The sequence below is a fragment of the Triticum urartu genome, chromosome 3A (assembly GCF_056163025.1).
Source record: "Triticum urartu cultivar PI428250 chromosome 3A, HENAU_Tu73, whole genome shotgun sequence".
In the NCBI taxonomy this organism is placed as follows: domain Eukaryota; kingdom Viridiplantae; phylum Streptophyta; class Magnoliopsida; order Poales; family Poaceae; genus Triticum; species Triticum urartu.
In genome coordinates, this window is record NC_141875.1 from 24,573,969 (window position 1) to 24,598,667 (window position 24,699).

General features: G+C 44.6%; 1 protein-coding gene, 1 long non-coding RNA gene and 1 pseudogene across 3 annotated transcripts; 2 read left to right on the top strand and 1 right to left on the bottom strand.

Moving 5' to 3' along the window:
- The first annotated feature begins 730 nt into the window (after positions 1-730).
- LOC125547723 (putative E3 ubiquitin-protein ligase SINA-like 6) lies at positions 731-5,407 on the top strand. Its single transcript, XM_048711522.2, has 2 exons — positions 731-924; positions 4,425-5,407. The coding sequence occupies exons 1-2, from the start codon at positions 787-789 to the stop codon at positions 5,109-5,111; spliced, it is 825 nt and encodes a 274-aa protein (XP_048567479.2). The 5' UTR covers positions 731-786; the 3' UTR covers positions 5,112-5,407.
- A 1,270-nt stretch (positions 5,408-6,677) lies between these two features.
- LOC125547724 (putative E3 ubiquitin-protein ligase SINA-like 9) lies at positions 6,678-10,189 on the bottom strand (annotated as a pseudogene). Its single transcript, XR_015618016.1, has 3 exons — positions 9,861-10,189; positions 7,979-8,869; positions 6,678-7,020 (listed from the first exon to the last, which is right to left on the bottom strand). The product of XR_015618016.1 is annotated as a putative E3 ubiquitin-protein ligase SINA-like 9 (transcript).
- A 6,288-nt stretch (positions 10,190-16,477) lies between these two features.
- LOC147978042 (uncharacterized) lies at positions 16,478-24,487 on the top strand. Its single transcript, XR_015599527.1, has 2 exons — positions 16,478-16,511; positions 24,280-24,487. It is a non-coding gene; the product is annotated as an uncharacterized LOC147978042 (long non-coding RNA).
- The last annotated feature ends 212 nt before the right edge of the window (positions 24,488-24,699 follow it).

Consider the following 24,699-nt stretch of genomic DNA (forward strand, 5'->3'; position numbering starts at 1 on the left):
GCTCAAGTGAAAGGAAGGTTATATTTGACGCTAACTTTGGCAAGCAGTCAACCTTTCATATAGGGAGTGACGGACTAGCCCCATCAATGATGCACAGGGCGCACATGTTTCCTTTTTTTCTTTACTAGTTTTATGTTTTTGGGTTTCATTTTTCAAAGACATATTCCCATCTTAAAAAAATAGAATTTCAAATTCTGTTCCAGTTTTCTGAACATCTTTTCAAAAGCACATATAATTTTTGAAACTATGAACAATTTTCTTAAATCCAAACATTTTTTGAAAATACATTTTTTCAAAAATGTGAAGAATTTTTGAAATTGTGTTTTTTAAATGCAAATATTTTTTGAAACTTTTGAAATGGTTTGAATTTTTGAACATATTTTTAAAACTCAAACAAGTTTTGACATTTCTAAATATTTTTTATTTTTTTGGGGGAAAGAATAACCATTAAAGAAAAAAACCGTGAAAAAATAGACCGAAACCTTCTAAAAGGTTTCCCAAAATGGGTAAAACCTTTCGAAAGGTTTCCAAAACCAAGATCTCCCTTGCACGTAAATTCAGCCTAATGGGCTGGCCCATGTGTGGTTCACTCGCTCGCTCGCTCTTTGTGGGAAGCAGAGACAACTTGACGCGGAGAAGGGGAATAGGGTTTGTCCAAGAAAACTGCATTGGAAAGCCCATGTGAGGAGCCCGCTAAGAAGCTCACTCTCTGTCTCTCCGCCTATATCCAGCGATAAAATTGAGGCGACAAGCACGAGGTCCACATAATTTCTTCATTGTAGGAACATGAGCGCACAAGGGATTGAGAGTATGGAGGCGAAGAGGAGGCGGGGGGAGAAGTCCGCCACCAGCGAAGGCGCCATCCCTCTAGAGGTGCTGGACTGCGCCTTCTGCTTTGATCCCCTCAGGCCTCCCGTCTTTCAGGTTCTCCTCTTCCTTTGCCCTAATTGACCCCATCTAGATCCACTATTGCATAAGGGATCTGGTTTCCATGTTATTTCTAGGGTTCTATTTTTCTTGGAAAAAACCCTAAAAGTTCATATAGGGATTATATACATGGAGCTGAAGTAAATCGAATTACATCTTAGGCACCAGACACAAATTTTGATCAATGTCATCATATAGGACAAATAAATAAAGAAAATAAAGTGTTACTAACTACCTCACTAAACGCACACCGGTTATGGTACTTTGTTTCACCAAAACACCCAATCAGATTTGCTAGCAACATCACCAAAAAGGAAAGTTCAGTTTTGTGATTTTTTAAAAACCAAACATCTGTTCAAATTGGCAACATAAACTGTGAATTATGTGCACTGTCATAGTCATCTTGCATCAGGAATATTGTGTCATATGCATATTGCAACATGTTGACACCGCCCTCAAAATATTCTTCTAGTAGTCCTTCAACTAACTCAGTTTTTTTGGCATTCTCCATCTACCTTGCTAGTACATCAGCAGCTAAATCAAAGATAACAGTTGATAGGGAATCCCCTTTCCTCAATCCTTTGTGGGTGGGAAGTATGGGCCAATACAAGCATTGCATTTTACCCCCACATGCCAAGGTCTAATAGTAAACACAATCTAATAAATCCAGTTTTCAGGAAAACCTTCCAGTTTCATGATTTGTAGAACAAAAAGACATTTTAGTTTGTCATATGCCTTTTAAAAGCCAACTTTAGAAATAGTTGAGCTTTACTTTTTTACATGACATGTATTCAAAGCTTCATGTAAAATAAGTACCCCTTAAATAATGTCTCTCTCATTAACAAAAGTTGTCTGAATAAGGGTATGACATCACTAACATCCATATTGAACCTACTCATAAGGATCTTTGTAAAAAAAACTAACATTTCAGTTTTCCTCTTAGATTTTAGGAACATGGGTGATCAAACCGTAACTCATTGTAGAAATGTTAAGCCCTCCTATATGGAAATCATCAAATAAGGCCTTGAAATCATTTTAATAAATTTCCAAAAATGTTGATAGAATGTTGAAGTGAATCCATTAGGGCCAGGAGATATATTGTGAGCCATTTGAAGTGCCGCAATTTTAATTTCCTTCGGTGATAATTCCTTAGTTAATTTAACTCAAGCCTCTATGGGTATAGTAAATGAAGTTTCAACCTCAAAGGAAATTGTAGAATGTTCAGGATGTCCTAACATACTTTTATAAAAAAAAATAGTCAACTAATTGTTTAACCTTCAATCACCCCTTCATATTGGTTAAGGGATGTAATTATATTTTTGGTATGCATGCAATTAGCTTTAGCATGATAGTACCTAGTGTTACTATCCTCTTCCAAAATTTATTTCTTGTTGCTCTTTGTAACCACTTCAACTCTTCTTTTTCATAATCCTGTCTAGTTCAACTATAAGTTCCAATTGTTCATGTACTATGCAGTAGTGAGCCCATGGATTTCGCAATGTTTATCAATGTTATCTATTTTTAATAGATTATCCTTTTTTTCATAATTCTATACGAGGCATTCATATTTCTATGCCATCCTTTTAGTTTTTTCCTAAGATTTCTCAGTCTGGCCAACCACTTATCAGTGTTAGTTCCATTGATACTGCGGTTCATCCAAAATTCATGTACTAACTCATTTAGTCCTCCCTTCCAAATTTAAGAGTTTTCAAACCTAAAAATTGGGCCTTTTTTCTGCATGTCCCATGTATCTGTATACAATGGTGCATGATCAGATTTCTCCCTTCTAAGGGCGACAATATGAGGCATTTATCCTCCCAATCAGTGTTGCAAGTCATCCTATCCAATTTCTCAAAAGTGAGTTCCTGCAAAGTATTGCCCCATGCATAATGTCTTCAATTCATCTTAATTTCTCCCAGGCCAGTGTGTACTAGTACAACACTAGATACAAAACTCCAGTTTCCAAGAGTTACTGGTTTATTCTTTTTAGACGAATTTTGAATGCTATTAAAATATCCACCAATCAAATTCAGATTTGTAAAATCACACAGAACCCTTGAAAGTTTCAGATTTGTAAAATCATGCAGAACCCTTGAAAGTTTAGATAAAAAGCCAACTTTCCTTTCCATTTGGGCTTCCGCTTAAACCAACATTAAAATCCAAATGAAGTTTGTTTTCTTATCTTGTACTGTTATATTTATGTAATAGTCACCATCGTCTTGTGTTCCTATATACATACAATGATTTGAAATTAACACCAAGAAATGGCCCCCTAGATCTAACCCTAGCAGGAGTATGTTGCCAACGAAAATCCCTGCCAGCACATATATTGTGCAACTCAGTTCTAGAGAATGGTTGTCTCATTGTTTCTTGCAGACCCACAAATTCGACAAGTTTTTCCATAAATAACTCTCTTAAGTATCTCCTTTTGACCTCTCCTCCAAACCCTCTCATGTTTCAAAAAACACCTCTCATTTTTGTTCCTTTATTTACTTTTAAATTTTCGAATGTTTGTAATGGACAAACAAGTTGCACACACCCATTACCACTAGCATGTTTTTTCCTTTTTTTTATTAGAGAAAACCTGTTTGAGATGATCCCACCAGGCTTTTTCCATATCCGTATGACTATTGTCTCCATCAGAGAATAACTCCTCTAGGTCCACATCCTCGATTTCAATCTTACTAGGAGTGTGTATCTTAGGGGGGGAGGGGGAGGAGATTGTTGGTTAGTTTTCTTGTGTCATAAGATCATATCTAACTTCCTGAAGAGATTTAATACCATTAATGTTATGATTAACATATCAGAAGAGCAATCCAAATTGACCCCTGCATAGGAGGCCATCTAAGCAAGACTAGGATTACTAGAAGAAACTATATTAGGGATGGGTATCTTACTAGAGTCATTCTTGGCACCAACCCTATCTTTGGCAAGATATTCAATCATGAGCCCTCCTAAGACTTCAATCTGTTACACCTCCTTGGATTCTCATCCCCTTGTTTGTTAACATTTAGATCTCTTGTGCAAACTTTCCTGATTTTTGAAGTAAATGATACACCCGATTCTTGGATAGGTTCATAGTCATTTGATTCTCTTCCTCATTATTTTTCATCTCATTCACCTTGCTCTTTATTTTTTTACTACTTTGGTCTATGACCCTAGTGCCTCCATTAACTGTTTCCTCCCCGCTATCTTAATAGATTAATTGTTGTAGGAACTCTTGCTGTCTTTTGACTTCTTTTTCCAACCCTTGGCAAGTGGCAACCTCATTGATTTAAATTGTCTAGGAAACTGGGAGTACAAAGAGGTCGAACTCCCACCAAGTCATTGTTCAACCAAAACAAAATTTTCTTTGAGCTTTTTTGGCAAACATCCTCCTAACTGCCAGGGAGTCTCCTTTGTTTATGTGTACGGAAATGTTTTTAGCAAGTGTATCAGTGTTATCTTTCTCATAGGCAAGCCCATGATTAATGCTTTTCCTCTGTGATATAATGCAGTGTAGGGTCGGGCATGTGATATGTTCGTCTTGCCATCACAAGCTCCGGAAGAAGGACAATTGCCATGTGTGCGCCATTACCGGAGGCTACAACCGCTGCATCGCCTTCGACCACATCCTCGAGTCTATTAAGGTCTCTTGCTCCAACTCCATCTATGGGTGCACCATCAAGACACACTACTACCAGCAAGAGGAGCATGAGAAATCGTGTCCGCATGCGCCGTGCTTCTGCCCCGAACCTGGTTGCGGCTTCGCAGGCTCAACCGCCCAACTCCAGCGCCATCTCACTGTCGATCACATGTTGCCCGCAACTGCGTTTGCGTTTGGATATTCTTTCACCCTTCATATGCAGGAAGGAATGCGTGTTCTCCACAGGAAAGAAGAAGGTGGCCCCCTTTTCCTAGCAAAGTTCACGTTGGTGCCACCTTTCGGCAATGCTATCTCCATCTTGTGCATTCATCCTCATGTTGTGACAGAAAATCATAGATTCGAGTGCGATGTTGATTTCTACAGCCGCACCATGGGATGGCACCAACATTCAAATTTCCAGATCATAAGCACGAATCTCTCCAACGGGTTCCCAGGGGAGGAGGCCAGCTATACATTTGTTGTGCCAAAAATTTCTTCCGACCCGCACACCACCACCACCCGCCTCCTCATTCGCCCCCCAAAGATAACCTGTCCCTAAGTGACCAGCATTGGAGAAGTTCGTAGTCAGGGGGTTTCTACCGCATATGTGTGGCGGCAGTGATATGCCGTGGTGCTACTTGAGAGTTGTTTACTAGTCATGACTAGTTGGATGTTTTATTTTATATCGCCAAAGCTACAATTAAATAAATCTAGAAGTTTGTGATAATTTGGTCATGTGCATCTTTGGAAGAAGGTTCACTTTTATCATAGCTAGGATCGTTGTTGAACTTTGATGCTTGAAAACTTGCATAGTGGTGGGCTTATCACTCCAATTGAATGGATATTGTCAGCACACGTGGAGTATGTTTTGAGATTTTTATTACGGAATGTTTTGCTACATTTTCTTTTAAAAGTGTACATTCACACATATACGTTTAGCTATTGATGGTCAGGTAAGGCATACAAGTACGACGATGTGCACCGGTAGGCATATACTCTCTCCGTCCCAAAATAAGTGTCGTGGTTGAACTAAAACCACGGCACTTATTTTGGGACCGAGGGAGTACAATACATAAAACAACCACAAGCAGCCTACAACAAAAGAAAAAGCAACCGTGTATGACACTATGACTACAAGGTCCTTGTCGTCGGCGTAACTATGGTGACCTTCTAAATCTTCATCGGAGCTCCCATAAGACGAACAAGCCGTTGAGGCTAACTATATAGACGGACAACAACACAAAGGGGCGTAGCCAGGCTCAGGCAACTAGGGCCATGGCCTGGGGTGTGGCTGCGCACCCATTCGTTAAATGTAGCAATTTCTAGTACTACGGACTCGGTGGCTACTGTAGCTTCAGATGTTGGACTAGGGCGTTGGCCGGCGCTGGCTACGCCGCTGAGAACACGGATATCATAATCTGCCAGACAAGCCCTTTCGATGATCATCCGATGGCCGCGGTTTCGAGTTTGCCGTGCCGTTTCTCCACCCTCACCACACCAGAACATCAACGGAGGAAGAAGGGCACTCTCAGCTTCGTCTAATCAAGAAACACATGAGACCACACCTGACCCAAGATCTGTCAAAATGCAGATGGAGTGGGGAGGGCTTATTTAGCGCTGCCACCACCAAAAACATAAGCTTCATGACACACTAGACAGGAGACGGTATTCCACCTCCCTGCCCACGCACCGGGGTCACAGCCAGAGAGGCGATGGCGCGCGGCGGACAGGGCGATAGGGTTGCATACATGCACTAAAGGAGTCGAGACGAGACTCGAGCCGAAACCAGCAGTGACATGAACACGGTGGTGCAAACAGAGGCCATATGGGAGTCGAAACCGATGCCAATCATTACGGTCATACAAATTTTCCGAGGTTGCAAATCGGCACCCTTTAGGTGTATCCTCTTGCTCTCCTTTGTTGAACCAAGTGAAGTAAATTTTCAAAAGTGTACCCTGCATGTCACAATACAAAGGCAGTGAATTAGTGTCCCACCTGTCGACAATTTCTTGGTTAAAATGTTCTTGTTTATTCCATAACTTCTAATCCAGAGTTCTCGAATTTTCGTGTGACGATACCATCATACCACTGACGTGTGTATCAAAACACTGTCACACCAGCAATGTAACATTGATTTGCAGTGTGGCTAGCTTTATGGATATACAAATCTGAAGGTTGCAACATTTATGTCATTGTCACTATGACATAAAGTCCCAAGCCCAAAGTTGTACTGTTAAAAGGGAAAAAAAAACATAGTTGTGTAATTCGTTTGTCTGCATTTCCTGATAGAGATACATATCATAAGGGAGTGTAGCACAGTAGAAAAAGTTCAACAATCGATGGCCATTTAACTGAAGAAATCAGAAGACATATACAGCATGGTCAAGATGATTAATGGCTCTTTGTTGAGCAAAACAGTTGATTCTCAGCATAACCTTCCTCAAATGCAGCCGGCAGTTTCACCAACCCTGGAGTACAACAGAAGAGGGCAGAGGTGATTTAATTCATCACAACACAAAATATTTTACATGCCATTGTACTGACAGTCTAACACCAATGAATAACTTACTCTCAATAATCACTCTAGCAGTCCGAGCTTACTGAAATTTGAAAATCATGTGCATAAACATAGATGATGATTGCACTCAGGTAAGCTTGTGCACAAAAAACAACTTTGGAATTAAATACTTTTGGCATTCAAATCACGATACTGCTTACCTGACCAAACAAGATCTAATATATTTTCTATTTTCCACATATATATTTTATAAGGGATAAACCTCCCATTGAGTGTTGAGGCTGACCTTGAACCTAACATAGAGATCACCTACATGACAAACATCTGAATTTCCTTGGCCAGCACTGACACGACAATGTTTTGGACATCTGGTCATGCAGAACAAGAGCATGTGGGTAGAGAAAATAAAGATGTGTGTTGCTGCAGCCGTCCATCATGGTGAAAGAATGGAGATATTAGAGGCAAAGTGAAACCGCGGCATCTCGGTAGTCTTACCGATAAAAAACCAGAACCAGGTAATAACTCAAAGAATCAAGAACCAAGAAGGCAAGTTCTCAACATGGCATGCAACTAATTTACATATAACACAAGTGCATGTTTAGTAGTACTTGCTAATCAAAATCTTAGAAACAGAGCTTGAACAAGAGAGTAACAACATGTGCAGAGCTGCCGAAAAGAGGTCACCCAACATCTTAAATATCATGTCAAAACTTGCATAAATTTTTCAAACTAAGTCTAACCAATAGCAAGCTATCAAAAAGCAGGTAGGCACACAATTAGTTAACGGGGTCTACTAATCCAAAAAAGCAGAAGGAACTTCTCCATGGAGCATACACTATCTGCTTTCAGCTAGCCAAAATGACATCGATATTGGAATGGAAGCATTAAGTAAATGCACACATGGGTACCTGAACAACAACTCTGTAAACATGTACATCACTTCAAGTACCCCCAGCCTGTCCATCGATTTATGCATATAGCCAACATGGATCAACTAGCTACCACGTACGGAAGTGTAATTTGTTCGACCTCCTTCCCACGCTTACACTTGACACGACAGACTACCTTCGCAGAAACACTGATCAACTAGCTGCCACAAACGGAAGCATACTTTGCCGCATCGCCTTCCCACGCTTACGCTTGTCGCGCACTATCTTCACGATACTGACAGTGATGCTGTGGGTGCTAGAAGCAAACAGTGAGGAGCCATCATTCTCTGTGAACAGTAACCCGTCGGAGAGGTTGGTGCTCCTGACCTGGAAATCAGAGGACTGCTGCTGACCCATGGCGGTGCACCTGGAACCAAGACGGCACCTGAACCTACGCTCAGCGGTGGCATGAGGATCCACGCACAGGACGGAGGCAACATTGCCGAAAGGCGGCGCCAGGGTGAATTTCACCAGGAACAGGGGAGCGTGGTCTCGGGCGTGGAGAACCCACGTCCCTTCTTTGACAGGCAGAGTGAACTTGGCGTCGTACTTAACCTCCTTGGATTTCCACTTGTGATCGCCGGTGAGATGAGCCAGGAGCTTGTCAGTTGTGCCGGCAAAGCTGCAGGCGGGTCCTGGGCAGAAACATGGCGCGTGCGGGCACAAATTGCGATGATCTTCAGCCTTGTAGTAGAGTGTCTTCACAGTGCACCCGTACACGGGATTGGAGCAAGGAACACAGAATGACTCCAGGATTTTGTCGAGCGCGATGCATCGATTTTAGCCACCGGTGGCCGTGCAAATGTGGCAGCTGTCCTTGTTCGGTAGGCTGTCGTGGCAGGACGAGCAGATTACATGCCCAACTGTGCACTGTGTCTCAAGAAGGAAAATGCACCATGGTTAGAGGCCTGCTTGTGAAAATGATGGTTATGCTGCAAACATAGATCTTCAGTTTCAGTTCAGAAGGTTGCAGGGAAACAGCAATGAAGAACCGCGCAAACATGATTGACCAATTTGTTCTTGCTGAAAAGTAATGATGCTGTGACATGGAAATGTTTTATGCAGGCGGCAAATTCATTGCATAATCTCTTAGCAGGTGATGCTTGACCAAAATTTGGCCACAGATTCCACAAAATCAAACAGACTCATTTTTTTCCCGGTACCTTGGGAGTTGCAGGTGATGCTTGACCAAAAAGTTTACAGAAAGAAAATACTATATAATTGGAGAAGGATGACTAGGTTGCAGGTCGAATCCATTTTTGTAGCTGTTCGATTCAATCATTGGTTTGTAATTAAGGTGCTTGATGAAGGATGGGGAATGGTCTGATTTAGGAGGGCCCTGTGGTATTTGCAGAGCTATATGGAGCTGTTCACTTTTAGAGCCGAAGAGCAGTACACTTGAGTGCAATCCTCTTGCAATGCAATGAGTTTGTCACTGGATGTTGAGGATTCAGGTAGTTGATGATTCAATCAAGGATTCAGCTTTCAGTTTGCTGGTGCCTCATACAGTAATTTTGACAACACAAAAATCTGACCTCAAGGGGGGACGTAGGGTGAGATTATTTGGTATAAGCCACTGACGGATCGCCTTTCCTTTACATCTTCTGCAGCAAGATATGCGTGAATGGTGAATCAACATGATACTGTTGATTTTACCTGAACTCTCTTTGCCATCTACTGTATGATTTCTACCAGAACTTATAGATTTATTTTACAGGCATGGCAGGGCATGGCATTCGGGCAACCCAATCTCCCAATACAGTGGTAGACCAAACAGGGCAAACGGTGCTATCCAACAATCCAATCTACCAATCTCGTTCGAACAAGGGAAACAAAAGAGGGGATAAACAAGGAGATGTACCTGGAGGAGCGGAGGGCGGAGGGGATCCAAGCAGATGGTGCAGTCAAGAAGATCCAGATCGATGCTGCCATTGCTGGCCGCGGATCTGTTCGTCTTCTCAAGCCGCCGCGGCTCCCCTTCCCTCTCCCTCTCGCCGTCGCCGCTCTGCATCTCCTCCTCCATTGCTCTCTGCCCTGCAGACTCATCCATTGCTCTCTCCCCTGCAGATTCATGCCTCTCTGCTCTGCCTACTAGCCGTTCTGGTCTGGTGATGCGATGCGATTGATGTGACGAGACGGACAGTGCTGCAGAGGACAGATGGGCTAGTTCTGAAGGCATGGGCAACCCAAAAAAAAATCACGACCGGTTGACATCCGATGATAGTCGCATATATTTTAAGAAGTTATCAATAAATCAGATGAAATTGATGCAAACACGACCAAATTTCATACAAATATGACTAATTACATACAAACATGACATATTTCATTATATTTCGAACATTTAGAAAGAAAAAACCCCGCCCCTAAATCTATCCTACGGCGGCGGCGCTCGACGTCCAAACCCGTCTCGTCTTTCATCAGTCGTCTCCATGAGCACAGGCGTTTTTAAAACTGTGTTGGAACCTAGACAAATGGGGAAGTGGTTCGCTGCTCAACCCTTTTTTTTTACTACTACTCTGTTTTCTTTTTCTTTTTCTTTTTTAAGAACCTCTGGTTGGTTTCTTGGAACCTTGTGTTGACGCTCAAAAGTGGCACGATCATAAAGCAGCATGCCGGGGCGAAAACCTTGCCGGGGTAAAATCTTGCCGGTGTGAAAGCTTGCCGGTGTAAAGGCTTGCCGGCATAGAAAGATCGCCGGTGTGGAAGCTTGCCGGTGTGAAATCTTGCCGGGGGAGAAACCTTGTCAGGGAGGAACCCTTGCCAGAGTACAAACCTTGCCGGAGTGAAACCTTGCCGGTGTGGAAGCTTGCCGGTGTGAAATCTTGCCGGGGGAGAAACCTTGTCAGGGAGGAACCCTTGCCGGAGTACAAACCTTGCCGGAGTGAAACCTTGCCGGTGTGAAAGCTTGCCGGGTAGAAACATTGCCGGTGTGGAAACCTTACTCGGATGGAAAACTTGCCGGGTTGGAGGCTGTGATAGTCAATCGAACGAGAAGTTAAAGATGGGCTCAAAAGGTTATTTAGATGATCTCGGATGGAAAAATGATCTACACGGGTTGTCTTCGTCTCGTCAAAACGATTGATTTTGATATAAAAATCGTTCAAACCCGAGTTCGTATGCAAAAGTTAGAGCAATCGGAGTGCAGCCCTGTCACGAGGCGAGATGTGGCGCGCCCCACGAGACACATGTCTGACGGGTAGCGCGAGGAAATAGCCTGTGTTGCGAGACCGATCTGACCCTCAAGATGATCTCTGATCAAAAAACCTTCAACATGAAAGTTGTTCGTCTCATCGAAACGGTCAAGATTGCTTTTGGGCTTGTTTTCATCCGAGATCGTTTACCATCGCAAAAAAGACCCGCAAGGTGCAGCCAGTTTAAACCAAACAGTTTTGGAAAGTTCGGATAAACCAGTCCGAATTTGACTAGGGTTTTGAACGTGAATTGATGTAATTTTCTTGTAAGGAAAGCCTAGATAAATTCTTTGCTTATACGGGAAGTCCAGCCGCCTCTTATATATGTTGGGGGGGACGGCCGATTGAAACAACACCAATCGAACCAACCTATCAATTACACTTTTGTGTTCATCTACTTTTATCCCTCAGCCTTGTATCTTTCTTTCTCGTTCTTCGTTCGTTCTTCGCGTTGGAAGGCAGCGATCCACGAGACTCTAGGGGCGAGCGAATCGACCTAGGGCAGCCCATAGCCTCCGCAATCCCTGACGGGGTCCCTCCCGGGTGCGCGGGGTTTCGGGTCTGCAAAAGCGTCCGCCGACTGTCCTGCGTATCGCGCTGTCGGTCGGGTCTCCTTCGACGTGAGCTGCGGTGCATCACCCCCGGCGTCGAGGGTACATGGGACGTGTTCGTGTGTCAACACACTTTTTGGGGTTTCGGGTCTGCAAAAGCGCCCGCCAACTGTCCTGCGTATCGCGCTGTCGGTCGGGTCTCCTTCGACGTGAGCTGCGGTGCATCACCTCCGGCGTCGAGGGTACACGGGACGTGTTCGTGTGTCAACACACTTTTTGGCGACTCCACTGGGGACGAAGCTTTGAACGGTCTCCAGCCCGTTCTTGCTACAAAGAGATCGTCATCTAGGATTTGCAATCTACAAAGGTAATATGAATACCCAATTCACATATGAAGATGCAAGTAATGCATATGTTGTTGCTAGATCATCTAATGAGAATAATGTATCGGCTAGCCCTAGCTTTATCAATCATATATCTAATTATGTGCAAGGGCTGATGCAACAAAATCTTCATGATTCTACTTCATATAATTTTAGCAGCATGCAACATATGTATCCCAACTCCCATGCATCGGCAACCCCAAAAATTTATATGCCGATGAATAACATGATGAGTTTGGGCAATCAAGTTGAAACACCTCTTGTAGGAACTTCCAATATCATGCGACAAAGTGTTTCACCTTTTTATTCATCGGCAACTAATTTGCAATATACTAGTTCAACCATGCCGATGGATGGGAGAATCGGCCATGCCACTACTAGCTATTCGGCCAATTACTCTCAACCGTCATATACTACACCCCATCTCAGTAATTTTTCAGCACCATACACAACTGTAGATATTCATAATTCGGCTTCACACCTTCCTGGTCATAGCCGAATAAATGTAAATTTTACAGGAGAGGTTGTGCCCAATATTGTAGAAGATGAGGTAGTAGTGGCTGCATTGAAGAGTTTAGCCCAAAATAAGAGGATTAGTGCTCTTTGCCTTGAACAACATGAAAAGGGGCTATTTCCTGATTATGCCGCAATAAAAGCTAGAGTTTTGCAAGAAGATGAATCTTTGCCAATTGATAAAATTGGCGAGCAAAAATATGGTTTTACAACAATGCATATGCCTTCACCTAGTACTACATCATATTATACACCCCCTACACTATTGCAAAATTTCGGCAACACCCGTGTGTCATTGCCGAAAGAATCTAAAAACATTGGGGGGCAATCATATCCGGAGTGGGCTGAAATTGAGAAAAAACTTAAAGCCAACTTTGCCGCTCGCCGCCAGAAACAAATAGAAGAAGCATTGCCAATTGGTAGTATCAATAAAAAGAAGGATGATTTGGAACTTGAAAGTGCCACGGTTGAAAAAGCCGAATCAAGTAGTATATATTATGAATCCATCAAATCCAAAGAGGCAAGCATTATTGAGAAAGGGCATGGCAAGCATAGCAAAACAACCATGTTTGATTTTTCTGAAGTTAATGGAACCTACTTCCTGCCCTATGAGTTTCGTGCCATAGAAATTGACAAGCTTCAAGGACAAGAGCAAGTAGCCGAACAAAGTTCGGTTGACGGAGATCTTCAAATTTATGATGCACGAAATCAAGAAGAAAATTGTGACATGGTGTTGGGAAGTCATCCAGAAGCAAAGCACGATATTATTCATCATATGCAATCATCATGCTCTCCCAACATATTTGAAGAGGTATGTCTAGCAAGTAATTTACCTATTTTCAGATTTGGCCACAACTTTATTGTTGATACATCTATTACAAAAATTCTAATAAGTAATTTTCAAAGACCAATGAAGAAGGGCAATTTACTTGTTAGCAATAAAATTGTTACTAAGCATATCAGCCAATATATTGTACCATTCAAAGAGACCGATAGTGACTTATTACTACAGCCAAACCTTTTCCCATTGCTTTATTTAAAGTTCATATCTAATTGGGTAGCTTTGATTGCTTCATGCTTGGCTTACGCATGGTATCAATTGAGACGTGTATGTTCTAACTACTTTGATTTCAGAAATTTAAAGCCAAGGTTAAAATCTTTTGGGAAAACCGATGCTAGTATAGTTTCTTATTTAAGGACATCGGAAAAAGTATGCGAAAGAGAATTCATAGCCGAATGGGAAGATGTCAAATCTGAACCGTTCGTTTGCTTAACTCCAAAGCCGTTCTCACAACAAGATCGGCTAGAAAACAAAAGGTATACCTTTGATTCAAACATGTGTGATCAAATCTTTGATTTGTTGTTGAAAAATAATTACATTAGAATTCTTGATCACCATGTCAAGCCATCTATCCAAGGACGAATGTATTGTAAGTTGCATGATTCGTCTAAGCATAATTTTGAGGATTGTAACATGTTTCGTCAAATAGTTAAATCGGCCATTGATAAAGGACGATTGAAATTTGTTGAGACACCAAGAGATGACCAGTCTATTCCGATTGGTCCCGATGGTAGAAAGTTTTTGCATCGGCTGCTTCAAGCCGATCCATTTGAAGAGAAGGTAAAAACTGCAGGTGATGGGATCAAGCTTTCAAGTAAAGAAGTTGTCGAAGAGCATAATGAACATAATCTTGAGGGCAAGAATTCCATCGAAGCTACAATGGAGACGCCAAGGACTGGGGGGCAGCAAGCAAATCCAATGATCGATGAAAGCAAACCAAAAGGAAACAAAGGCCAAAATAAGCGCAAGTGTAAGAGATCAAAAATCACCTTCGCTGAACTATTGGATAAATATCAAAAGAAGAGTGAAGAGAAGAATGCTTATCGGCCCAATCATGCAAAGAAACCAAGATCACCCCCAAGGCGCAAATATGAGGATCGGTATTGGCAAAGTGAGAATTTTAATGCAACATATTCATATCCTTATTTTGGGCCGCCAATGCCAATGCCGTGGATGCCTCCCTATGCTCATATAGATCCATATCCATCATGGCAGAGGTATGATACAAGGGCACATTCTCCATCTTATATTAGACCATCTCACCAATATTATGCAGCTCCGAGAAGATCAATCACTACTGGAATCAGCTAGTTTGCCATCTGCCAGTTCTTTGCCGTCCGCTAGCGGACGGCAAAGAAGCTCTTTGCCATCAGCTTCCAAAAAGCAGACGGCAAAGAACTGGCTGATGGCAAAGACAAAGTTTGCCATCAGCCAGTTCTTTGCCGTCTACTAGCGGACGGCAAAGATTCTTTGCCGTCGGCTAGAGGACGGCAAAGAGGGAGGGGCCCCACTGACGAGCTGCAAAAAAAAACCTGACGGGCCCCCCTCTTTGCCGTCCGCTAGCGGACGGCAAAGAGCAAGGAGGCGGACGGCAAAGGTTGGCGGACGGCAAAGAGGGAGGCCCCACGTAACGTTAACGGGGCCGCGCCCCACACCCTCCTCTCTCTCTCTCCCACCTCCACCGCCCCGTCGCACCACGCCCCGCCGCCGCCCCAGCGCCCCCCGCCGCCGCCCCAGCGCCCCCCGCCGCCGCCCCGGCGCCCCCCCCCCCCGCCCCAGCGCCCCCCGCCGCCGCCCCGGCGCCCCCCCCCCCCCCCCCGCCCCAGCGCCCCCCGCCGCCGCCCAGGCCGCCCCGCCCCGCTCCTCCGTCGCCCCAGGCCGCACCGCCCCCCTCCTCCACCCTGCAGGTGAGGCCTCCTTCTTCCTTTTTTTCTTTTTCCTTTTTTCTGTTTTTTTAGTTTTAGGTTTATGTTTAGTTTAGATTTAGTTTTAGTTTTAGGATTAGTTTTAGGTTTATAGGTTTAGTTTTAGTTTAGTTTTAGGTTTAGATTTAGTTTTTTTCTTTTTCTGTTTTTTTAGTTTTAGTTTTAGGTTTAGTTTAGTTTTAGGAAAGAAGAAAAAGAGAAAAAGAGGAGATCAGGAGAAGAAGAAGAAGAGGAGGAGGAGAAGAAAAAAGAAGAAGAGGAAGAAGAAGAAGAAGAAAAAAGAGGAGAGGAGGAGAAGAAGAAGAAGAGGAAAAAGGAAAGGAGGAAGAAGAAGAAGAAAAAAGAGGAGAGGAGGAGAAGAAGAAGAGGAAAAAGGAAAGGAGGAAGAAGAAGAAGAAAAAAGAGGAGAGGAGGAGAAGAAGAAGAGGAAAAAGGAAAGGAGGAAGAAGAAGAAGAAGACCCCGACCCCGACACCCCAACCCCCCAAGCCTGACCCGACACCCCGACCCCGACCCCGACACCCCGACCCTGACCCGACACGGTACCCAGACCCCGACCCGGCACCCCGACACGACACCCCGACCCCGAGACCCCGACCCCGACCCCGAGACCCCGACCCCGACACCCCGACCCCGACCCCGACCCCGACCCCGACACCCCGACCCTGACCCCGACACCCCAAGCCTGACCCGACACCCCGACCCCGACACCCCGACCCCCCGAGCCTGACCCGACACCCCAACCCCGAGCCTGACCCGACACCACAGCCCGACCCCGAAACAACACCCCGACACCGACACGGCACTACCCCGACATCGACACGACACCCCGACCCCCCGACCCCGACACGGCACCCCGACACCGACAGGACACCTCGACCACCGACACCTCCCGTAAAGGTGTTCTTTGGCCTTCCAGAGGCCGACGGGGTCATATATTTGTGAATTATTAGTTAGGTCATATATTTTTTGATTTTGTTATGAAAAACATCATATATAATTGTGTTGATCATGTAGTTTTAAATGTGCAGTTGTTTCATCGCTGCGAGGTTTGGTGTTCGACGACCTCGTCGTGCGTTTGACGAGCTCTGCCCCTTCGTTCGTGGGTGAGCACAAATGACAAGTCCTCCTCCCCCATTAATTATTTGATCTATTCCGATGAAACTTGATAGCTAGCTATGTATGTGTCTTGAATCATTAGTATGCGTAACCAATATGTGTCTCCCGTTCGAAAGCATCATAGTTATAAATATGCATGCATTTGCATATATATAACCTTGATTCTTTCGAATTGTCCAACGCTATCCATGGACAGCCCGAGTATGTGTAGATTGGGTTCGTTTTCCCATATGCTTTGCTCCGGATCCAACGCATATATTTCGTCAGTGCCTCCCCTGTTGTTCTCCGGGTACACATCCTCTCTGTTTATTGCAGAGACGTGTATCAGGAGAACAGTGGGGAGGTGCTGCCGAAATTTTGCGTCGGATCCGGAGCATAGCATGGGAAAATAAACCCAATCTACACATACACGGGTGGGATTAGGACCTATCATTACCTATTAGAGTGTAGGTTGCATGGACGTAATAAAATTGACAAAGTAGATCAACTGATGAATATATACATGGTGAATTACATATATAATCGTTGTGTGTCCAGTAGCTCTGAAAGTCAAGATGAGTGACCGTGCTTGGATGTATACCGGTCACACTGGTCAGAACAAATGGAGCGCTGAATGGTTCACAAAAACTAAGGGGTTTGTGCAAGCCGCATTTGCAAATGGCCAAAAGAAAACCTGGTGCCCCTGTTTCCGGTGCGGCAATTGGGAAAAGAAGACAGAGGCTGAAATGGGCAAACACCTGCAGAAGAGTGGTTTTACGCCCGATTATACGGTGTGGACATTTCATGGTGAGTCTGCCCAACGTGACCGAGCTGAGGTGGATCGTCGTCGCACCGACGAGCATGGTACCGGGATGGAAAACATGGTGCAAGGCTATGATGATGCTCGGGATTCGGACGAGGAGATGGAGGAATCTGCAAAGGCCTTCAATGAAATGTTGGAGTCTTCGAAACGTCCGCTCCACGAGCACACTGAGCTTTGTCAGTTGGATGCCATCTCACAAGTAATGGCTCTGAAGGCTCAGTTCAACTTGGGCAGAGAATGCTATGACGCAATTATGACAGTATTTGGACGCTTTCTACCCAAAGGCCATGTAATGCCTGCAAACCTGTACCAGTCGGACAAAATCCTCTGTGCACTGAAGATGCCCTATGAGAAGATACATGCCTGTGAGAAAGGATGTGCCTTATTTAGGCTTGACTATACGGACTTGAACTATTGTCCCATTTGCAAGTCTTCCAGGTATATTGTGGTAGACAACGGTATGGGTGAGAAGACACAGACCAAAATCCCCGTTACTGTTCTTCGGTATATGCCAATCGTACCAAGACTTCAACGTCTTTTCATGGTCGAAGAGACGGCCAGACAGATGACATGGCACAAAACAGGCAAAAGAACCGAACTAGATGCAGATGGGAATCTGATGATGGTACACACATCGGATGGTGTTGCGTGGAAAAAGTTTGATGAATTACATGCTGACAAAGCGGCAGATCCGAGGCATCCTCGAGTCGGCATCAGCACGGATGGGTTCAGTGTGTTTGGTATGACGGCAGCCCAATACAGTTGTTGGCCCGTATTTGTCTTTCCACTCAATCTCCCCCCCGGACAGATTATGCAAAGAAAGAACATTTTCCTGACGTTGATAATTCCAGGACCCAACTATCCGGGCAAAAATATGAATGTGTACATGCAGCCGCTTAAGGACGAATTGCAAGAAGCCTGGGATAATGGGTTCAAGACATACGACGCCTTTAGCAAACGGAACTTCATAATGCGTGTCTGGTACATGTACTCGACGCATGACTTGCCGGCGTATGCGCTATTCGTTGGCTGGTGTGTGCATGGAAGGTTCCCGTGCCCCACATGCAAGGGAGCTCTTGAGTTTCGTTGGCTTCAGGCCGGTCGCAAGTTTTCTTGCTTCGACATGCATAGACAGTTCCTGGATCCTCGCCATAAGTTCAGGAAAGACAAGAAGAACTTCATTAGGGGTAGAGTTGTCAAAAACTCTGCACCACCTGCATTGACAGGCCAACAGACCCTGGATCAGTTAAACGCTCTCGAGCCAGATCCACAACGTCCAGGGTACTTCAAGGGGTATAATACTAAGCATGCGTGGACTCACAAAACATGCTTATGGGATCTGCCTTACTTCAAAGACCTCATTTGCCCACACAACATCGACGTGATGCACACTGAGAAGAATATCGCCGAGGCACTTTTTGGTACATTGTTCGGCATAGATGGGAAGTCAAAGGATAATACTAAGGCTAGAGTCGATCTGGAGGCGCTATGTGATAGGCCGTTACAAAACATGAAAGAACCGAAAGGAAAGCAGAACTGGACGAAGCCAAAGGCATGGTTCAATCTTGGAAGGCCAGCTATGAGGGAAATTCTCTTGTGGGTGCAACAGCAGTTGATGTTCCCCGATGGGTATGCAGCGAATCTAAAGAGGGGAGCGAATCTTGATAAACTAAAGATATTTGGTCTCAAGAGTCATGATTGGCACATATGGATTGAGCGGGTAATGCCGGTGATGTTGCGTGGCTTCATCCCTGAGGATGAATGGCTAGTACTGGCAGAACTCAGCTATTTCTTCCGTGTTCTTTGTGCGAAAGAACTATCGCCTGGCGTGCTAGAAGAAATGGAAGAGTTGGCGCCGGAGTTGATCTGCAAGTTAGAGAAGATCTTTCCACCGGGCTTCTTTAATCCAATGCAGCATTTGATTTTGCATCTCCCGACCGAGGCAAGATTGGGGGGGCCCGTGCAAAATCGTTGGTGCTACCCAACTGAGAGGATGCAGAAGACGCTTCGAGAAAAATGTAAAAATAAACGTAGAATTGAAGCATCGATGGCTGAGGCATTCATCACAGAGGAGGCGGCAAACTTCGTAACAGCGCACTACGAAGCCAAAAATCGTCATTTGCATAATCCGAAGCCTCGGTACAATGCTGACGAGCCTAAAAAGGGTGGATCCAACCTCAGCCTATTCAAAGGGAATCTCGCACCAGCTAGTGTTTCACATCCAGTATCTTTGGATAACGAAGAATGGCGGACCATTTCGTTGTATATCTTCAACAACCTGATAGAAGTGCGGCCGTACATCGAGTAAGTTCTCGGTACATTGTTTCGCAACTTCTATTTCCTTTGAACTACTCTTATTCCTGGATATGTCATACAGTCGATACGTCACCATATTCTCGTATGGAGCGGAGATCCAAAAGGATTCCGTCGAAGAGTATGAGCTTCTCGCAAAGCAAGGAGGTGGCTATCCCGGTTTCATCTCTTGGTTCAAACAAACGGTAATTTCTATTAGACAATTTCATATCATTCGCTAATTTGTGCATAATGCAACAATCCTTTCATATTAAACTTGTAGGCTAATTCAGAGTCTATGGACGCCGAATTGAGACAAGTCGCTAATGGTTTTGACTATAAGGTCCGTTCATTTGACAAGTACGACATCAACGGGTATCGCTTTCGTACCTATGGCAAAGAGCTATCTATGGCCGACCGAAAGTCAAAAAATTGTTGTGTATCTACTATCGGCGAAGGAGGTACCGAGTATTATGGGAGAGTTGAAGCAATTTATGAACTTCTGTTCTATGGTGAAAATCCACCGAATGTCGTAGTCTTCAAATGTTATTGGTTTCAGCCGAAGGAGACTAGAAGGACTCATGAACATGTAGGGCTAGTTGAAATCAACCAAAGCACTCATTTAGATGTTCCTGATGTCTATATTATGGCTCAACAGGCGACCCAAGTATTCTATCTACCGTGGGCCTGCCAAACTAATCCAAATCTAAAAGGTTGGGATGTCGTTTATGAAGTGCCGCCACGTGCTAGACTTTCTCCCCCAAAGGAAGAGGATTATGAACCTCACATTAACCCAGACACATATGAAGGAGAATTCTTCCAAGAGACACATCTTTCCAAAAAGCGTTTCAAGAACCGCTATACTTCACCCCCAAAACATTGAAGTAGACAGCGACAATGAATCCGACATCACCCCAGAGGAGGAACAAGAAGAGCCGGAACAAGAAGAGGTTACTGCTGCGGATGACCTGTCAATGCTTGACCGATTACGTCAAGGTGGCCTTGCACATGTTGATGCCAATGAACCCTATGAGCCCGTCATTGATTATAGTGATGATGATGATTATGCATTTATTGATGATACTGATCGAGATTATTAGTAGTGTCAGGTATTACATTTTTTTTATGTTGTACTTGATGATGATACACTTAAGTGATACACATATTATTATTCATGTCGGTCTTTTTTTATGTTGTACTAATTTCGTTTACTGTTTGTCATGGCAGGTGTTGAAAGATGGTGGGCGCTGGTCGGGAGCGTGGTCTGAGGTCTTCCATTCCAGACGCACCTCTCCGCCGAGCGTTGCTGGACAGTATGGCCACACCGTCGGGCCCTTCTTCATCGACCGCGGTGCCTAGCAGGGGACGAGCTCGAGGTAGGAAGAGAGGAGGTGGGGCACGTGGTCGTGGGAGAGGAGGTAGGGCTACGGCGCCTTCCTCGCCGCCATCCCTGGCTGTTTCACCCGAGCACGTGACTTCTAGGGTGGACTCGTCCGAGGAGGAGGCTACACGGACTCCGGTCCACGAGCCTCCGGTCCACGGGTCTTGGGCCCACGAGCCTCGGGTCGACTGGCCTTCGGCCCACGAGAGTTCGGCCCACGTGACCCCGGAGGAGCACACGTCCGGATGGGGTACCTGGCCGGATCAGCCCGAGGAGCCGAGTGGCCATGCTGATGATGGTGGGGAGCCGACTGATCTTGAGGAGGAGGGGGGCACCGTCTACCAGCGTGGTGCTACACGGCTCCCGTCCGTGCCGGTGACCCGCGAGCAGAGGTGGTTGATTTTCCCTGATGGGGAGAGGTACGTAAGTGCATTTAATATTTTTGTACCTTGTGCATTCACGTTTTTTCAAATAACTAATGCGTTGGCCTTGTCATGCTGCAGGGGTTGGGACCACCATCATAGTGTCCGCCGGCCCAACTCCGTCCTTGGAGTTCTTTGCCGGCAAAACTTCCCGGGGTTTGTCACGTTGCCTGGTGAGGGTCGGCTTCCAGAGCTTGGATTGAGCTGGGAGCACTACGTGGCTGCCCCGGACCCGCCGGATGAGATTATCGACGGTGTCGTGTGCGACACGAGGGCAGACATGGTGATTAGAAAGTTTTGGGTAATTTCTCCTTTACACATTTAAAAATCTTCAACTAGCTAGTTATTAATTGTACTAATCAATATTGTCTCATTTGATTGCAGACATTCTACAGGTGTGAGGAGGGATACGAGGAGGACGCGGCACATGTTATCGAGAACGTCTGCAAGCGCCTACTCCAGAACTTACGGCACGAGGCTCGGGTGCAGGCTGTTCGAGACTACTACGCCTTGCGTGGTATCAAGAAGACCAAGCCGGCATGCCGCGATAAGTTCCTGAGTAAGGAGCAGTACATGAAGGTAATTCTTAAGGCCTTCTCTACTTAAGTTCCTTCATTTAGTAATTCTTAGCCGTAGCGCTCAAGTTTCTATTTGCTAACTTAGGCGCCTCCGAGATGGTGTGCGGATCGGATGGATTGTTGGGAGGTGTTGGTCGATGAGTGGTGCTCTCCACAATGGCTAGCCCTCCACAACGAGGCCAAGGACAAACGTGCCCAAATGGAAGGTGTGCCACACCATCAAGGCAGCTCCAACTTATATCAGTTCGGGCGCAACTGGGTATGTGGTTTGCTTCATGATTCATGCAATTCATTCATCATGCTAGCTTGAGCCCTTTAATTACTAATTTTCATTGTTTCTCTCTTTCAGGCACGCTACAATAAGGCGGATAAGGTGCCAGAGGTGTACGACCTGTATGCCATGGCCCACACTGCCTCTTTCAAGAAAGTCAAGGCTTTCTCTCAGTCTGACCTCGATGATGCAAACAACTTCACCAACATCTCCTCCCACAACAAGCTCGTGAGATATAGAGATGAGGGGAAGGCGAGGAAAGGGGAGGACTTTAACCCGAGCCAGGGTCCCATTGATCCAGAGCTGTTGATGATATCTGGTGGCGGGAGGTCCCATGGCTCCATAGCCATTGGAGATGGACTTATCCGTTGTCCTAGCACTCTCCCGGAGATCAAGGCGCGCCAGTCGAGCTCCGCTCCTGAGATAAGGCCTCGTGAACGGCCAGTGCAACTCGCCATCAAGGTTAGTGATACGTACTCAGTTATCTTTCTCCATTGCATTCTGTGCGCTTCCATCAATGATTACAAATGGTCATGTGAGTGGTGTTGCAGGCTGCTATACAGAGTGAGAGAGATAGAACGGAGAAACTTCTGGCGGAGGCGGCGGAGAGGCAGCGGGAGTTGGAGGAGAGGACGACAAAGATGATGGAGGAGGAGAGGGCACGGAATGACATGCAGGCAAGGGCCATGTACGAGCTCCTTGTGGTAAGTTTCTTCTGCAGATTAGCCAAAACATTCATGTAGTGTTTGTCTCATTACTAACTAGTATGACTGAGTCGTCAAAACCAAATGTGCAGTCTGTGTGCGAGAAGACAGGTCAGACCGCTCCACCGATGCCAGTGATTGCTCCTGGGACCACGGTGAGTTTTATTGAATGGACATTACTTGCTAGTCTTAACATTTGAGTGTCATCATGCTAACAAGACATTGGAAATGATCTTTGGTGCAGCGTAACTCCAGACAAGCATCGCACGATCCTTCTCCAGCTACCGACACGAGCCACCCCGCTCCTACACCTCCTACATCTTGGTAAGTTTATCTAGTGTTTTGCTTAACACATGCATAAAGACCTAGACTTAGCTTTATTTCCTCCAATGCTTACCATAATGACCTAGACTTAGCTTCTTCACCTCCAAAATGACTTAATAAGCTTACTGACCTCCAAAACCATCCATTTTACCTAAGTTCGCTCTAAAACGATCTGTACTTAGCTTACTTATGTCAAAAATTGCATAATTAGCTTAGTTAGCTTATAGACGATCCATTTTACCTAAGTTAGCTCTAAAATGACCCATTTTACCTAGGTTAGCTTATAAATGATCCAGTTCATCCAAGTTAGCTCAAAAATGACCCATTTTACCTAGATTAGCTCCTAAATGATCCATTTTACCTACGTTAGCTTTAAAATGACCCATTTCACCTAGGTTAACTCCAAAATGACCAATCTTACCTAGGTTATCTCATAAACGATCCATTTCAACTAATTTAGCTCATAAACGATCCATTTCACCTAGGTTACCTAAAAAACGATCCATTTCACCTAAATTAGCTCTTAAATGATCCATTTCACCTAAGTTAGCTCAAAAAGATCCATTTCAACTAAATTAGCTCATAAATGATCCATTTCACCTAAGTTAGCTCAAAAACGATCCATTTCAACTAAGTTAGCTCATAAATGATCCATTTCACCTAAGTTAGCTAAAAAACGATCCATTTCACCTTAGCTACCTCAAAAATGATCCATTTCACCTTAGCTAGCTCATAAACGACCCATTTCAACTAAGTTAGCTCATAAATGATCCATTTCACCTTAGCTAGCTCATAAACGACCCATTTCAACTTAGTTAGCTCATATATGATCCATTTCACGTAAGTTAGCTCATAAATGACATACTCTTCTTGTTCTAGTCTTCTTCTTGTTCTACTCTTCTTGTTCTAGTCTTCTTCTTGTTCTACTCTTCTTCTTGTTCTACTCTTCTTGTTCTAACTTTCTTATTTTTCATTTTGCAGAGTTCATTCACTTGACGAAAGCTTGCATAGATGGAGTGCTCCTTATCCCTTTCTCTGTTTCTTTTTGTATCGTTGAACTATGCATGTATCGTTGGATGAAACTATTGTAATATATATGGTTGGATGCCTCTATGTTGAACTTGTTATGTATGATGGAACTATGATGAAGTTATGTGTTGGATGCATGTAATATATATGGTTGGATATCTTATATGTTTGCTCTGTAATGGCCTTTTGAAATATATCTATATATGTCATCTATATTTGTGATGAAAATTGTTGGATTTAATAAAAAACAGATAAAAGAGCCAATATGCAGGCTCTTTGCCGTCTGCCACCGACGGCAACGAGCTCTTTGCCGTCTGCCGCGGACGGCAAAGAAGACACGTGGCATCCAGCTGTGCTTCCTGGGAGCTGACC

Coding starts and splice junctions, on each gene's coding strand:
- LOC125547723 (XM_048711522.2), top strand. CDS start 787: ATGAGCGCACAAGGGATTGAGAGTATGGAGGCGAAGAGGAGGCGGGGG. Junction 925..4,424: donor TCAGGCCTCCCGTCTTTCAG/GTTCTCCTCTTC, acceptor GATATAATGCAG/TGTAGGGTCGGGCATGTGAT.